Source organism: Megachile rotundata, chromosome 15, assembly GCF_050947335.1.
Source record: "Megachile rotundata isolate GNS110a chromosome 15, iyMegRotu1, whole genome shotgun sequence".
Classification (NCBI taxonomy): Eukaryota; Metazoa; Arthropoda; class Insecta; order Hymenoptera; family Megachilidae; genus Megachile; species Megachile rotundata.
This window is the reverse complement of record NC_134997.1, coordinates 3,407,023-3,425,180: the sequence shown is the minus strand read 5'-3', so window position 1 is coordinate 3,425,180 and position 18,158 is coordinate 3,407,023. Positions and strand designations below refer to the sequence as shown.

The following is an 18,158-nucleotide window of genomic DNA, read 5'->3' as shown; positions in this document are numbered from 1 at the left end:
AATCACAGCTTTTCAATTGTACTTTTTGGTAGAGCAAGGAATTTTTTGTTAACTTACTGATATGTGAGATATTTCGTTGTGCCTCAGATTCAATATCCGCAGCTGTGTGTGGTCCTTAACCCAATCTTCGAATATGTGTGATATATTGTTGTTGCGCAAATTTAATACATTGAGAGAAGTGCAGTTGTGAAAAGGTGATTTGTTTCCGTATTCATTTTTGATCGAAGACGACAATGTAAGTTGATTATAGGATAAATCAGCGCTCCGTAAATTCTTCAGGGAATTAAAACTAGTATCTTCAATTTCTTTTAATCGATTGTGTGACAAATCCAAATCTTCCAACGATTTCAAGTTGCTAAATAAATCCCTGTAATTTTCAACAGAAGAAATTTCGCAGAACCAGTATAAGTTTTGAAAATGAAAAGATATCTTAATGCCGAGTAAATGGAGTGTATTCTTTTCACACGAGGTACATGCCAAATGTATCGAGTCATGTTATTGGAATATTATAACATAAACCAATTATAAATCAATGTTGAAGAAAAGTCAGTAACTTGAGCTGTTACACGGAAATCAATTGGTATCATACAGAACAAGAATGGATGCATTAATTCTGTTTTTTTTGTGAATACGTATCAAATGTTATGAAGTCTATGTAATTTAACCGGGATGTTACTAATACTTATTTTGATAGCTCAGTACATACTTTTAAAAACCTGAAGAGCAATGATTTTGAATAAAACATCTTAAGAAGTTCAATACGAAATATTTTTTCTCTGAATTATGTTATTACTCCGTAAAATGAATTTTCTGTTCTTTATAACACTTAATAACACTTCTAAGATCATATAAATTGTAATAATACATAATAATAATTTGACAATGATTTCGAAAACGCACGACCTCTCTTATTTCGATGACTTTTTAATACATTATAGAATCAGTCTTTCATACATACATGTATAACCACCAATCAGATTTAGTTTCTGAACTATTCGCAAAAAAACTATTGGCACAATTTCATTAAATTTTCCCTACAAACATGTGTCGATAGCAGCAGACGTAGTAGAGTTCATTCTCACAACTACGTATTTTTAATTATTGCATTTTCGATATAATTATATAATAAAATTACTTATGAATTCGTTTTATTGTAACATTTGTTCTTATCCTTAATACAGTAATTATTCGATAGCAGCAAAAATATTATCCCCACCGCTTGGAGAGTAAGACCCCTCGAAACGTGTAAGCTCACTCGCCGAGAAATGTAACTGATCTTTCAAGTTGAGGAAAATTCCTAAAACTGTACATGTGTAGATATAAAACTTCCTTATTTTTTATTTTTTCGTCATCCAACTTTTACCAATAAATTTTTCTCATTTTTCTTATCAAAATGAGGCCAAACACAACATAACTTGGAATGAAAAAGGAACAGACGCTGCGACAGTTGGCAAAGAGTCTATTCAATTGTCTACAGTGCCAATGCCCCTCGCTAACTTCTTTATTTTTAATGCATTTTCTATACAACTTTTTCCATCACATTCGTGATACTTTTCTAAATAAAATAAAAGCAAACATGACGTAGTTTGAGTTATATTTACTTGCAATAATTTATTGAAGTTGTTGTATTCCGTAGGGATTCAGGTTTATTGTATTTAATAAAATTTTGTCAAACTCAGAATTTTAAGCAAGTTTTTATTTAACGCGTACAATAAACTCGATATTTTATTGTGGTCATCGGTGGAATTGAGTAGTTAGACAGGATATATAGGATGTCCCAGTTTTTTCCAGTCAAACTTAGCGAGCGTGTACTACATGCAAAAATAAGAAAAAATATTATATGAACATATGCTCTTAAACGTTTTATTACGAAGTTTTAACTAATAATACAAAATTATAATGAACTGGCATTTCGTCAACGTTTTCGTAATAACGGACATCATTTTGCATTGTTAATTCGGTAATAAAATGTTAATACATAATGTGGATATCAACTACCAGAGCAAGTAGACATAGGAGTTTATATAAACAGAAAGAGAGATATTTATAATACCTTCGTACGCTGTGTCGACGAAATGCCAGTTCATTATAATTTTGTATTATTAGTTGTAATTCCTTACGAAAACATTTAACAGTATATGTTCATTTAACATTTTTTTTTATTTTTGTTCGTAGAACACGCTTGCAAAGTTTGGCTAGAAAAAACTAGGATACCCTGCATATATTTGTATAGGCTAGCATGAAACAAAATAAAGTTCTGAATGTAAGTGTAACATTTGAAATTATAAATAAATACGTATGTTCCGAAGTACGTTGTGTTTGGTGTAATATTTGTAGGAATAGAATTTTATAAACTATCATTCCTTCATTAAGAGAACACAACAGAGAACACAATAAGAACAAATAATGATTAACGTGTTCAACTGTAAATCATAAATCGTAAAATGAAACAATTTGTATTTTGCTGTTTCGTCACGTTATGTTCGTTTAAATCCCGTGTTTATACTGAATCCCTAACATTACTTTGTCCCGATCGCTAGCAACCACTTCGCATAGCATTTCACATTTTAACATTCATAACCTATTTCATACATTATTCACACAACCTATTTCACACTGTTCCTTGCATTAAGTCAACATTTATACACGCAGTCATACACGCAGTTTTGCAGTGGTTGCCATTCTATACATATACATTCTACACTCCTATATATTAATTAGGAAAATGACACAGATGTATCGATGACAGTTTCATAAAAAAAAAAAAAACAACATAAAAAGGTTTTATTCTTACAATACGATTGTCTCACAGATATGTTACTTTTTGTTTATGTTTGGTTTACTCTCGCTGTTCTTATTCATGTTTGATAAAGCCTTCATCAGTATAGGACCTGTACGATGTACGTCAGTTTTGCTGGCTGTTCTTTTCTGCGATCGGTAAACCATCAATCAAATGGGACTAGTAGATAAGCGTAAGAGTTCAAACCCAAAAGATTTTGCGTGTATCGAATAATTGCTGTAGTAGAATATTCTGACACTATTTAACGAATTGAAAATGAAACACTGTGTATATGTATTGTATATGATTATAAATTAATGTAAAAGTAATTTAAAATTAAAAAAAAACTTCTGATATTCGTCTATATTCTCAGTTACATGTTTCCTTATGCCTATTTATTATGTAATAAGGTGACTTCATTTTGCACTGTTTCATTTAATACTTTGTTTTTGATGAACTGATCGTGGGTACTAATTGCAAGCGGAACATTTCTGTACCTTGATTACCCTTCTAATTTTGTGCTTCGAATAGGTTGTTCATCTAGCATATATCGATCCGCCAGGAAATCTTTCTTTCATGAGATGTACGAATTTCTCAAAACTATATTTTTGTCAGAGTTTGTATATTTACGCTATTGTATCTGTGGTTGTTTCTAAACTGCGTATACCTAATATAATACATGCGGTATAACTGATTGTATATTCAAAATATTGTTAAACTATTATATTTAGACACATTTTTACAGATCGAAATGCAATAAGTGTCATTCTATATAAAAGTTCTAGAACGCGGCCGTGCGATAGTCATCGGATGCAGACAATCTTATTCTTTACAAATCTCATACATTTGAAATGTATGCAGCTAATTGCTGCAGAGTTGTTCAGTAACTCTTTTACCTGAAGTGGTGTAACTACCTCCATTACTCGAGAATTAGAAGTTTCCTAACTGAACCATATGCGCATATTTCAACTGATCTCTACAAATCTGTTTTGCTAGTGTTAACTCTCGTTAAAATGAATGAAGGTACATGGAATGAACTCTAGTCGAAATTGAACATCGATTTTGTTTATTTACATCCTATATCTTCTTTGCGGACTACTATAGTACTACATCTTAAATTAGAGTATTACTTCTTAAATTTGATTGTCACCGACCGAATAGCATGAACAACTTCTAGAATAATGTAATTATAAAGTCTATAAACACTATACAGGTCGGCAATACACATGCACAAGAGTCATTCGACGTACAATAAGGAACTTTATCTTACTGGTAATTCAAAATCATAATATCAAAAACATTAACTTTAACTAGTTTAATGTGTTAAAATTCCATACTCTACTTTGAACCTACTCGTATGTCTTCTAAAAACCAGTTGAAATAAGCATTAGAAATGATAAGTAAACGTACGATCATAAACTTACCTGGAAATCGAAGTAAGACAATTGTCTGACAAATTCAGGAACCTTAATTTAATCGTATCGGAAAAAATTCTATCTGGTAGTATAATTAATCTATTGGAATTTAGTTTTACGTAATACAATTTTTGTAGTCCTTCAAAAAGACGTTTAGGTAGCGTCTCGAAATAATTGTTTTTTAGATCAATATAATCTAATGATATTAAACCCCAAAACAGGTCTTCAGGTATCGTGCTCCAGCCGTTGTGATTCAAACCTATAGCCTTCACATGTATCAAATTTGCGAAAAACTTTTGGGGCAGAGATATGTTTCTGGTATTATGCGATAAATCAATGCCGAGTAGATAAGAATTATGCTTTAGTATACCTTCTGGAAACGAGATAAAACTGTTATTCCTTAATACTAGCCATTGTAGACTTCCCAGTTTTGCGAAAATGTTCTCCGGCAAAGTGTTTAGATTACTCGACTTCAACTCCAGACGCGTCAATGACGCGAGATTATCAAATATCCCAGGATTCAGTTGTTTATCTGTGAAATTGTTTATCCGCCAGCTCAACACGCGCAATTCTGTCAACGGATCAAATATGCCCGGCTCGAGGTGATTCATCATGCTACCACTTAAGTGAAGTCTTCGGAGTTTTCGTGTATTATTAAAGAATCCCAAAGGTAAATAGGCTTTATGATGTTTCAAAGAAAACTGAGAAAGATATGGTACCCCTGCGAATAGGTCGGTGCTCAAATTTGTAAGATCCTTGGTCGATAGCGTGAACCTTTGCAGGTTTGGAAACTCTGTCAAATGGTTTCTGACGATGGCACCGCTCCAATTATGCAGCTGTAAATTATAGATGTTCTTCCCGTTGAATTTACTCGAAAGTTCACTTATGCTCGAGTTCATTGGCAGACCGCATTCCGATATTTCCATCACCTTTAGGTGCTCTTTCAGGAATAAGTTGAACAAGTAGAATGGGGGCCATTGCGGATAATTTTGACATTTAATCTAAATAATTGAAATTGATTTTTTATTGAAACGGATAATATTAATCTTAGTAATTTGAACTGAACAGTGTTATTATAAGTATTATAGAAATATATGATGAAACACGGACTCTGTCAGGATTGGAACGAAAGGCTGTCACACGTTACATTCTGGTTTGAATAAAACTTTGCATAGTGAAATACCGACTACTCTGATATACGGAAGCTGCTACGTAAGCTGTGTGTCCATCTTTATGTTGGTGCTGCACGTTTAAGCGTAGTTCGCGAATTCCGTGAAGCGAGAGAACAGCTTTGTTGCCTATCAAATCCTTTTTATTTGATAGCGCGTTAGAACTTTCCGAAACTCAAGGCCAACGCGAAGGAGAATCATCGTACGAAAACTTCACTTTGATCTGTTTCCACCTTGTGCTCTGATTGGTTTGTGTTTTTCCTTAAATAACACAAAAACGAAGCTTCAAACCCCATTTTTGCAAAGGGTAATCTTGAATTCTTTTTTCTTTGCGAAGGGTTTTCTATTTCAGAATCACGTTAGCTACCCCCAATTTCCGGGACTTGCACTAGTTATATATACGAAAAGCAATGAACAAACTTATTCTACAAACAAAATCGATACACATCTAATGGCCATAAATACTCTGTAATCACTGCAGGAATCGTAAATATTGTGGGAATGAGAGAATGATGAGAGAATGACTGAGAGAATGACGCTGTCAGTGACCGACTGACCGAATGTCGGTAATAATATTGTAAATTATTATAAGTTATCGACAGTTCAAGACGTTGTAAGCGAGCGGGCTTGATGTGTGTTTTTTTTAAAAAGAAAGGAGCGTTGTTGATTAGAGACCGGGTGTGAGAGTAGACGTATGAGGAAAATAGGCGTAAAAAGTCGGGAAAAAGTCGTGATTGTAAAGTCGTTTTATTTTAAAAGTTCTTTGTGTTAAGTTTTGTTCGTTAATATTTGTGTTAAAGTTTTGTTTTCCCTTGTTACATAATAAAAAGAGTTTTCTTTGTACAAAACCAAATCAAAACGGTGCAAAACCATTTTATCATCTTAATTCCTACAATATTGTTACTTTTTTATTTATCGGGATACCTTTTTCAATGCAAAGAATACAATACCCACTCAAGGAATCTAGTAACAGAGCTGTTTAGTCGTCAGTATTTCGGAAATATACTTCTACATATGTACATCCGAAACCACGTGTCAGTGATATTGGTATTTCAAACCCTAATATTGTAGAATGTTAAAATGACCGTGTTAAATTTGGAGACTTTTTTTCGTTAAAGTAATCCCGACCCTGACAGAACCTCCATTTCTCTTCCTTACTGCTGTATCCATTCAGGAATTGTAATTTTTTACTATTTAATATACAATTTTAGAAAAGTGTATAATTTAGTAATTATACTTATGTTTACATGAATGTTATTTCCAATGGTTTTCACAAGGAAGCCTGAGTTGTTTCCTGTGGGGCAGTTCCAAACTCCTTCATCCACTGGTAGGCATGAAAATGCATATGATTCGCTGTATACAGTGAGAATGATTGAAAAAATGATGCCAAACGTGCCAATCATTTGATAAATCCTTATGTAATATCGATACTTTCTGTAACAGAAAATTAGACGATCCCTTGCAAAATTTTGCGTCTTATAAGTAAGTTCTAAACTGTATATCTGATTTACGCTGAAGATAGAGGTAAATATGTACATATATATGCTGTCAACTTCAGAAGGTTGCAGCCGATAGTCATTGTTTATGAAAAAGTTACAAATAAAAAAAGATGGAAAAACATAGGTTACACAAATTACTTAAACTGGTCATTTTGGTTTAGGATAAGTTTGTTGACAACGCATCCATGAGCTGGGGTTGAGGATAGACTCCCGTAAGACCGAGGCCATGTTCTTCCACAACAAGCCTCGGTCACGGGGTCCTCCACCCTCGTGGATCCGGTTGGGCGATGCCTGGGTCGAGGTCGGGGCCAGTATGAAGTATCTGGGTCTTGTCCTCGATAGCCACTGGCGCTTCGATCTCCATTTCGATCGCCTGGTCCCTCGAGTTGAGCGGACTGCAGCCGCCCTTGGCCGCCTTATGCCCAATCCCGGGAGGCCGGAAGTGAGAGTTCGCCGCCTGTACGTGGGGGTGGTACGGTCCATGATTTTATATGGATCAGTTGTTTGGGCGTCGGCCCTGGTGGTCAGCCACCGCAGCTTGCAGCTTGTGCATCGTCTGCAGAGGCGGCTGGTCATCAGGGTCGTTAGGGGATACCGTACCATCTCCTACGGGGCGGCGATGGCTCTGGCGAGACTTGTACCGTTCGAGTACCTGGCAGGGGCGGATGCGCTCGTTTATATGCGCATCCGCGCCTTGCAGCGTCCCGGCGGTGTCCCGCCGGAGCCGCAGGCGATTGACGAGATCAGGCGTTAGGCCCGACGACTGGCTGTTTCGCGTTGGAAAATGGATTTACGCGCCTATTCCGGCAAGCTAGTCGTCGGGGCCCTCCTGCCACTATTTGATCAGTGGCGGGAGCGGCGGCATGGTAGGATCACCTACCGTATGACACAGGTGCTCACCGGGCACGGTTGCTTCGGTGAGTACCTGTGTCGTATAGGGAAGGAGGCGACGACGGCCTGTCACCATTGTGGGGAAGCTTCGGACACGGCGCAGCATACGCTGGAGTTGTGCCCCGCCTTTTCAGCGCTGCGCCGTGTCCTTATTCAGGATGTTGGTTACGACCTCTCGCTGCCAGCGTTAGTTGGGGCGTCGCCGGCAAGCGAGAGGTCTTGGAAGGCCGTGGCTTCCTTCTGCGAGCAAGGGATGCTGCAGAAGTAGGTTGCGGAGCGGGTTCCCGAAGAAGCGGACCCGCAGAGGAGGAGAAGGGGTCGCAGACGCCGAGGTGCGGCTGCGCTCGGCAGTTCATCTGCAGTTGTTCGGGGGAGCAGTCGGGGCCATCGCGGGCCCCGGCTTGACTCCCCCGTCTGAGGATTGCTAGCTGATGGTCCCTCGGTGGAATGCTGAGAGCCGTCGGTTTTTTCCAGGACTCTGACCTGTTGGGGGGCGGCAAGTTCGGGGAGGCCTTACGTCTCCCTTTGCAGAGCCGCCGCAGGGGCAGTGGCGTCCTGGGTGGGGGCCCAGGACACCATGCACGCTGCCCCGGGGGGGACGGCGGTTGCCTCGATGGTGTGGGCACCGCCGTAAAGATTAATTCGTTTTGTTGGGGGGAGGTCTTTTGATCTCCTCCAGGGAAGGGCTCGAAAGAGCAAGGCACGGGGGTCCCAGTTGTGTTCTTTAGAGTTCCGGGGCCCCCAATGCGTCATTGGAGGACCATCGTGGGGGTTTTAATGGGTAAGAATCCCACATAACCCCGTGCCCTCCCCCAAGGGTGCGAGGTATCTTTCGAAGATTTCCCCCACGTTAAAAAAAAAAAAAGTTTGTTGACAAGCCTCCTTCTGTAAGCAAGTTATGCTGCAGAAGAATACCGCGGAGCGCGTCCGTGAATGAGGGATCCCGCGTAGAAGTGCTAGAAAAGCGACAGCACCCCGCGGCCGTTGACTCATAGATGGAGGGAGCAGTTAAGGTCGCCGTAAGCCACAACCAGGCTCTCCCAGATGAGGGTGACAGACCAGCGGTACCTCGTTCCTATCATAAATCTGCCGGCCTTCCAGGCAGCTTTATCAGTCCCGGCGGGCAAACGGCAGCTCCGAGGTAGCTTCCCTTATAGAGTCGTCGCAAGGGCAATGACGTCCTGAATGGGGACAACCTGCACGCTGCCCCGATGCCTCGGTGGTTCGAACACCGCCGTAAAGATTAATTTTGATTTATAGGGGAAGGTCGGAAAGACTTCCCCGGGATGACATTCAATGGCGCAGGGTCCCAAGTCATGTTCTTCAATAGTTCCTGGGATCCCCTCATGCCTCGGGCAAGGATCACCGTGGGGAATTTAACCAATAAGAATTCGACATAACCCCGTGTCCCTGAAAGAGGAATCTTTGGAACATTTCCCCTTCGTAAAAAAAAGGTATGCTGACAACCGGTCAAGTCAGTTTCTGGACGTAAAGAAAAAGCTTTGTTGACAACATATTCTTACTCACGTATTTATCGTTTAATCAATGAAAATAAAAACTTGGAAAGTCATAAATACAGTACCACCTTATACATAAACACGAGTTCATTGATCCTGTACACTGTACAGTGCGAATCTCACTCCAACTTAAGCAGCACATGAAAAGTACATATTCGCTTTTCTGCACTTTAAAAAACTTTGCTTTCGATATATCATAAATATTTCCACATAAATATCAATCCTTTATATGTATTAGTGCTCAAAATAACTGGTATATTTTTTAACCTTTTTTGTTTATTCCTTTTGTAGTAATGTGACAAGGGAAGGACCAACAAGACAACATACCATCTATGTCAGATTTCTAGAGGGTGTCTCGTAACTAGTGTTAGTGCTTGAAAGGGGTGGTAGAGGATGTCACTTTGAACAAGATTCTTCTTTGCAATAATGGGGTTTGAAGCGTCGTTTTTAAATTATTAAGGAAATGCATGGATCAATCACAGCGCACAGACACAAGAGCGACAGCTTCAAAAATGACGGTCCATCGTGATCGTGAACAAGTGCATCGATACTGCGTCGGATTAGCATCGGTATAATAGAAAACTGTTACATGGATGTTACATCACATAACGAATAAAGAAATCTGAACTATTGTTTGTAACGAGACATATTTTCATTTAGTTGTTTAGCCTTTTTTTTATGCCTCGTTACGAGAATCCCCCCGAATTGCCGGCCCCACTCTTCCGCCCAAGCGGACCCTCTCGCCACTGGGGCAAGAATGAATACGAGAGTGCCTGGTGTTTTTTTCAATTGCGCACATTTTCTTTTTTTATCTTTTTTATATATTTATTCGCCACGCTTTCCCCCCCCCCCGAGCGACGGAGGCGCGGGATGGGTCCACCGCAGAGGAGTCGCCGGCTGTCCGGTCGCGACGCCAGGCCTGGGGACGAGCCACCACCAACCGCCACCTAGAGAGGGCCCCAGGATCTAGCCGCAAGCCACCATGGGATGGCCCATCCTCGACGCCGAAATCCTCGGGGTGGAGGAATACCGCGAACCGGGGAAGAAGATCAAGAAGAGAATTAGCAAGAAGCTAGCGAGCCGCCGCGAGGTAAAGTCAAAATTTCACCGAAGCTCTCGCTTAAATTCCAGTTCGGTTTTTTTTCTTTGCGTGTCGCGTTTCCAGTTTTGTTCAGTTCCGCCTTTTGATTTGCCGTTTTAGTAGTGCGTTCTTTTTTCTATTTCGTTTCTTTTTTTTTTTTGTACTGTGTGTGTGTGTCTTGCGTGAGGACTTGTCGCCGCCGCCCCGGAGTGGAGTTTCGAACCACTACGCCAAAAAGGTAGAAGCCATCTCCTTACCCATCATTTTTGTTGTTCATTTGCGCGTGGGCGAGGGCGATAGGACCCTTGGCCCCAGTGACGAAGACCCTAGAGGCCGCGAACGGTCTACGCTAATATCGTTCCCTTTATTTTTTTCGCTTCTGTATTTGGTATTTAGGACCAACGTCGCATTGTTGTCCACGACCCCTAAGAGGGCGTGCTTCCTGCGGACGATCACTTCGGCCTTTTTCTTCTTTCTTCTGTACTTGCGCGTACCGTGTGCCCCCGCGCCGCGAAAGCCTCCCGCGCAATTGGCGAGTCGATCCTTTTTCCTCGGCCGTTGCTTGTAACGCGAGGGGCCCACTTTAGTTTTCTTCCCTGTCTTGCTTGCGAGGCCTGCTTTGAGGCCCGAATAAAAAAACCTCTTTCTATTGGATGCTAACTCGCGGGTCTTTTACTTATTTTCTGACACCCTCTGATTCCCGCTCCCGACAGAGCAGCCGGAAGGGCGATTACCGCGGACGCGTGCATTGACACTGGCGCCCTCACTCTAGGGAACCTCCTACGGGTTTCCTCCACCGATACGTCACATGTTCAATTATCATTCATTAATAGATAAGAAATAAAGAAATTAGTCCTTACTCACGTAATCAGAATAAATCGAATTTATTCGATACGTTTATATGTTATCGCAAAGAAATAATAGATAAAATATGGAAAATTATTCTCGTTAGATATTATGATAATGAATAAGAACAAATTCTCATTTGTAAAAAATTAAATAACTTTTCCATTCAACAAATAAAAATTGAAATTCAATAATTAACAAATTTAAATGTCACTTACCCATAGAATCTCAAATAGTTACATGGAGGAAAATGCATTTCTATCACCGGGACGATCCACCGATCCTTACTCTTAGAATGAATAAATCACCACACAGAAATTCTCAATTTACTTCACTATCGCCTATCACTGTCATCTTTCATTATTAGCTTTAATTATCATTTTTCCTTGTCAGTTTTTACTGATTAGTCATTGCGAGCCCGACACGTAAATAGACCGAATGAAAACACGCGAACGAAAATTCATGAATAATTTTAACCCTTAAGTGCATAGGTGACAAAAAATTCGGTAAATGCATAAGTGGGGTCCCTGATGGACCCCAGATTAAAATGTACTTAATTGAGAAAACAGATCTTTATTGTAGAAGTAAAAACAAGTATTTTAATCCAAACATATAATCGGAAAGTCATAACAGAAAACAAAATTTCCAACCTTTCGCTTAGACGTCACTCAGTCTATCCCTGTCATAAATCGTTCAAAGGCAAAATAGCAAAGGCTAATTACCCCCGACGACCCTCCAAAATACGTTGACGCTAACGTATGTGTACAATGAGATAATAAATATTAGGAACATGAACGCATACATGAGGTCCATTGAGGACCCCACTTACCTAATTCGGTGCTAACTTTGATTATAACGACAATTTATATCTGGAAACACATTGAACATAACATAAATATAGACAGAAGCAAATAGCTGAACTTTCAGTTCACAAATGGCGCGGCTAAAAATGTTAACACAAAAAATGCAACACTGGGGTCCTTTGCGGACCCCACTCATGCATTTAAGGGTTAACTACATTGTCTTTATAGCAAGAAAGCGAAATTTTCGATTAAAAACTATGATATTTTATTCCGCCTGGTTTTTTTTTGACAATAAACGATGACTCTCGATCGACTCCGCAGTCGCTCGATTGACTCCGCAGTCTCACGGTCGAGAAAGAAGCCGCGATCCGTGGCCAGTCTAACAATGCCTTCAAATAAAATATAATGTAATATCAGTTCTTCAATTCGGATGCCTTATAATGATAATATAGAGTATCGTTAAACATACGTATCTATGTATGATTGTTCACAAGTTGTTTATGCATTTTTAAAATTAAACGAACGCAGGAATTGATTTATATCACTTGAGTTAGGTAGTTACTGCATGAGACATTCCATTTCAGTTCTATCTCATTTCATAAATACGGTACTCATTCGTTTTGAAACGTGAATTTATTCATTTGCTTCGTTAGAATAGTTGACAAGATTAATTTTCACGAATTTATTCTTTATTCCTTTTCGAAGGCATTAAATAAATATAATATACTTGGTCTGGGTAAACAACAACTAATTGGTTTTTCTTCTATTTGAGAATAATGAAGAACTATATATTATTCTTAACTTTTCAATTCATTATTCGATTTAACTTTCAGCTAATAACATCCTGTTATATCGATGCAGTATCGATAGCCTTATTTATAACCACGATTAGCCGTTACACTCGAAGTTGTTACTCATGCTATCGAGCTCCTAGCTTATACACGTTCTCATTAGTCAGTTAACCTATATTTTGGCGAAGGAAAAAATTTTTCAGAACCGTCTCGCCTACTACCTTTTTTCGGCTTTTACACTAGTTTCAGGGGGACTCACAAGGGACATTACCTAATCGATACACGCCGGTTTTGATGCGCTTTGTTCTTTGCGGCGCGACGTGGCGATGATTAGAACAGCGTCACGCTCATACCTACGACACTTACAATAAATATTGAGAAATCAATTAACGACATATGAGGAGCTTTAAAATGTCAAGAATATTGTAAAAGATTGTAAAGATAATGATATTTTTAATAAATATGCTGATTGCCCTTCTTCACAGGGAATGATTTTTATTTATAGAATTAATAAACATTGCTACAAACAGCAAATTCTAAAAACAGGTATCCTCTATTTCAGTCCATAGTTTACATACACAAAGTTGCAAAAAATAGATCAACATTTAGGGCAAAAATTCAAACAAAAATGATTAATTTTCAAAATATTATTCAAACAAATAAAGTGTATGTTGGGAAATTCCCAATAACACTCTCAATAAATCAAGGACAAGGGACACATGGCCGTTTTAACGCTGATCGTTCCGGCAACGAGGCCCGACGCTGTGACGTCCGGGCCATAAAACAACCCCGAGGCCCAAGCTTCGCGGAGACTGGGACACCTCGCGGAACGGCAAGAGGTCATTCTGGAGAGAACGTTCGGGGCCGTCGCTTCTCCCCCGATATCAATTTACAGAATATATTATTTTTCGTAATCGGACTTAGCCTTTGTCGCTCATTTTCTACCTCGCCTTACATGTATTAACATTCTTTTATACAAAAAATTTCCTATTTAAAGTCCAGCAATTTAAAAAAAGCTTCCAATTATCTCCACTAATTCCGGAGGTATTCCCAAAAGTATAATTTCAGCCCCTAACTTTGAGGGCTATATTCACCCTTTCAATGTGAATGATGGCCGGTAAAAAAAAAATATGTATCAAATATATTTTTGCGTTCTATATCGTACTCAAAGCGCATCAACATCGGTGTGTGTCGATTGGGTAATGTCTCTTGTCAGTAAACTGCATATTAATAATTTGGACGTACTGCAATTTTTTTCTAAAACGTACTTCCTGATAAATCTTTGATTGATTTTTTATAGCGTATGTAGGATTAGTATTTTCAAGAACTAAACCTTTATTAAAGAACACGATAAAACAGTAGTGAAAAGTACACGGAAATTTACAAATTTGCACACACGCACGCACAAGCAACAAAAATACAAAAAAGTCCACAAATCGTAACACGTAAAACCGTAAGCCGTAAATCGTAACCGTAATCGTAACCAAGATCGTAATCGTAACCGTAATCGTGTTCGTAATCGTCGTCGCACACTCGCTCGTCTCTCGTTACTCTATTAGCTTCTAACGCTCGCACCGCGGACACACCCTTATATTTACGCGACGATCGAATATTCTCGATTTTCAGCATTCGAACGATTCGTCGTTTCTTAACGTTCGCCGCGTTTTCATTCTCTCTCTCTCTCTCTCTCTCTCTCTCTCTCTCTCTCTCTCTCTCTCTCTCTCTCTCTCTCTCTCTCTCTCTCTCTCTCTCTCTCTCTCTCTCTCTCTCTCTCTCTCTCTCTCTCTCACAAACGCACGTACACGCTCGCCGGCAACGAATTTGCTCGAAGGCTGTTTATGTTTTCGTTCTCGAATTTTCTACACGTATATGTAGAATACCTTGAGAAATAATGATGACCATAAAAAAGATTCATATGCAGCGGCAGTGGGATATATTTTTGTCCTAAAGGTGAAAAACGGGCGTAACAAAAATTTAGCCGCTGTTAATAAAAATGCATTATTATAACAAAAAAGGAGCAAATATGCATAACTAATATTTTGTACATCCATTGGAACACTGTATAGTTGAGAAAATCTTGTTTGGCATATTTGCAATTAAATTTTGTATAGTTTCAGGCTTGATTCTCGCCCATGCTATTATAATGCCATATTTCAGGTATGCAACTGTATTGTATTGACGGTAATTACTGTAGATATTTCGAGCAAAAATTGCCCATAAGTTCTCTATTGGATTTAAATCCGGTAAACGAGATGGTCAGTCCATAACCTTTAAATTCTGATCCTTAACCTACTTCAACATTATCGTACTGGAAGGTAAATTTAATGCTTGCAAAGCCGAATATGCGAATATAGCAAGAATTGCTGCATTTGCTTCACTAGCATAAAATCTAGGAGAAGATTCGTCGCCTCTTTAATTGTTATAAAGAAAAACAGCTATTAATACAATAATATGTCCATTCTTAACTTATCAAGATCCGTCCTCTAGAAACTACTTTTAAAAGATTTAAACAGCTATTCTGTACATTTTCAGTACACAATTATATTATACATATCTAATAATTTGAAATTTCACTTACGCAAATACTTTTTCAGTAATAGGTTAAAACACTCACCGATAAATTCCTCTTTTACAAACCATTATGGTATATTCACATACGTATGTTTCGTTGTTTATATCGATGAATATATTTTGTTGAAAGAAAAAGGGAAGTCGCACGTAAACACCAAGCTACACACTCGTATTTATCACTTCAGTTTGCTACAGAAAGGAACTATCCGAATTTTGCAGAGAGATGTGAATAGATGAACTCAACGACTTGCACCTTGCGATTTTGTATCGGAAAATGACTTCTCTGTCATTCCGGCGGAGGTCCTCCGGGTCCTTTCGAAGACAATCCTTCGGTGGGGGAACTGGTGCTCATAAATTATAGTCCGAGATAAAGGCGATGGAATCCATAATTAATTATTTTAATCGTGTATGTCATTTTGTTTCGTTCTCCACAATTTTTTCCTGTTTGGGATGCTTCTCTCTTGCACGTACCTACATCTGAATATTTCTCGCCGCAAAATCAAATGTTTCTGAATTCATTATCGAATTCCTCGTGAATTGTCTATGCCGCAAAATATTGAATTTTTCACTTCTTTTGTGAAAGTGCTTTACTGTTGTCTCTGGTGCACGTAAGTTCCGCTGCTGTAACTTGGCCAGAATTTCTGCCCCCTACGGGTCTTCTGCTTGCTCTTTTATACCCCGAAAATTCGGAATTTGCCCTTTACTTTTCAAGTCCACGCAAGCTACTCCTATGATAAATGCGTACAATTTTTACATATTATTTTTAATTGTTTATGTAGACATTAATTAATAAAGAAAATATTTTTATTAATTCGTTAGTAATATATTCTGACTAATACTGAATAATTTTAACATAAAAATGATAATTCAATAATAATTTAATTCGAAATACATTCTCTGTCCTTTCCTACTTGCTGCACGCGTATCCTACAAGGACATAGGTTAGCGAAGGGCGTGATCTTTGTTTAAAATATTGCGTACGAATTTAATTTCTTTAGACTGATAAAAGAATGCATTAATTCGATTACTAATCATTTATTTTGATTCTGAATTAATCAGTTCAATATATTTTAATATATAAATAATAATTATTAATAACCTAAATAGTTTATGTTTTATTGACTGATTAAATAATTCATATGGTAATTCTTTCGACACATGGCGCAATCGGTAAAAAAAGAAATAGTTAATAATGAAAGTAATAAAAAATAATCAAAATGATGAATTTACAATAAAGAAACTAAATATACATCGAGATTCCTCAGAGTTGAATCTTCTGGGATGTTACAACTTCCTCCTTATGCAGTCTCTTCTTCTCAAGAGACGTGTTTCCAGTTTTTGGAAAACACTGAATAATGCATTTGCAGCAACGGCAGGTTTTTTCGTTATTCCTCGAAGATGCTGTGTCTTCTTCAAATAACACATCTTCCAGTGCTTACGCCTTGGGTCACGGGTGGGCGGTCTTAATGTTTCGGGGTGTGTGTGGGGGGGGGGGGGGGGGGGGAGGATATACAAATTTTCTTAAGCTTCCAATCTCTTTTAGAACATTTCTTAGGATAAGGAATATTGCTTAGATTATTATTGTGTTTCTTCTATATCAAATTGGTGATTTTTCATATGATTCCTTCTTTCTTTCTCTATCTATATATATGTGTGTGTATATTTTTACCTCGGACTTAAGTTTACTTATTAAAATTAAAAAAATATATTATTACATTCTTTTTCTTTATAAATATATATGTATGTAGGATTGGATCGGAGGAAGTTGTCGAAATAAAAAGCTCGTAGCACTTTGGCTTTAAAGATTGTTGTGTATTTAATAAGACTGGTTGATAGAAAGAAAGGAAAACACTTTGCAAAAGACTTATATTTAACCCTTTCGCTTCGAGCGCTGCTTCTAAGCGGCGCGCACAATATGACCTGTGGGTACCAGCGCCGCTTATAAGCGGCGTGCACAATATGACTTGTGGGTAAGCGCTTCTGTTCAGTTACAGTACTTCGGCGGACTGGGCAGCCGAAGCGAAAGGGTTAAAAACGGGTCGCTCAATCGATTTACAGAACTCCCTGCGCTACGTGGTCCGTGACTCTTCTCACGTATGTACTTCTCCAAATCGATGCTCGCTTCGCCCGGGGGCATGTAATCCCGCGCAACGGAAAGACAAATGAAGGGGACCAACATGGTGGTCCGTTACGCGGGGCATTTGAAATTATCCATAACAAAAATATTCAATATAATATAATATAATAGGAAAATGTGGAATTATCAGGAAAATTATAGGATGATTGCAGGAACGCGTCGAAACAGGTCTGAATTACAGCGATCTCGGTGCCGATCGCTTTTTGACCACTCTTCTACATTTGAGTTTCTTCTGTTTTTACTCCGCATTCTTTCGCACACACATGCACTGATCCACACTCGTTAGTACTCTCTTGCACTCTCTCACTTGCACGTTACACATACACGTGTTCCCTCATATATGTAGGATCGGAAATTATCGAGGTTGACGGAATTAAAAAGTTTTTTGGGAATAACAATAATTTTAATAATTTAACAAGGGTATAAGAATCAATAGGAATATCAAAAACAAATACAAACACTTAGGCTACAACTTTTCGGACAACTTTTCGGACAACGTGTTACTTCAACGGTTACGACTGGACTGTTTTCGACGCTACGCCGTTTTCCGCGTTCTCCCTGGGTTCCCGCGTAAAAGCAAACAAATGCTAGCTAATTCGTCGTTCCCTCGCTAATTTTCGCGGCAACTCATAATCCCGCCGAACTATCTTGGCGCCAAT

At 38.7% G+C, this 18,158-nt stretch overlaps 1 protein-coding gene across 3 annotated transcripts in view; it reads right to left on the bottom strand.

Annotated features, from left to right (window-relative positions):
- LOC143265902 (uncharacterized) overlaps positions 1 to 18,158 on the bottom strand; it is a 155,148-nt gene that overhangs the window by 25,141 nt on the left and 111,849 nt on the right. The window contains exons 1-4 of one of the 3 annotated variants that reach the window (XM_076540542.1): positions 15,406 to 15,620; positions 6,611 to 6,797; positions 4,204 to 5,195; positions 58 to 367 (exon numbers count right to left, since the gene is read on the bottom strand). In XM_076540542.1, coding sequence (XP_076396657.1) covers positions 58 to 367; positions 4,204 to 5,195; positions 6,611 to 6,797; positions 15,406 to 15,431 — 1,515 coding nt within the window. In that variant the 5' untranslated portion in view covers positions 15,432 to 15,620. Of the gene's footprint in view, positions 1 to 57; positions 368 to 4,203; positions 5,196 to 6,610; positions 14,384 to 15,405; positions 15,621 to 18,158 lie in introns of those variants that run through there. The other 2 variants (XM_076540543.1, XM_076540541.1) reach the window with 2 other exon arrangements.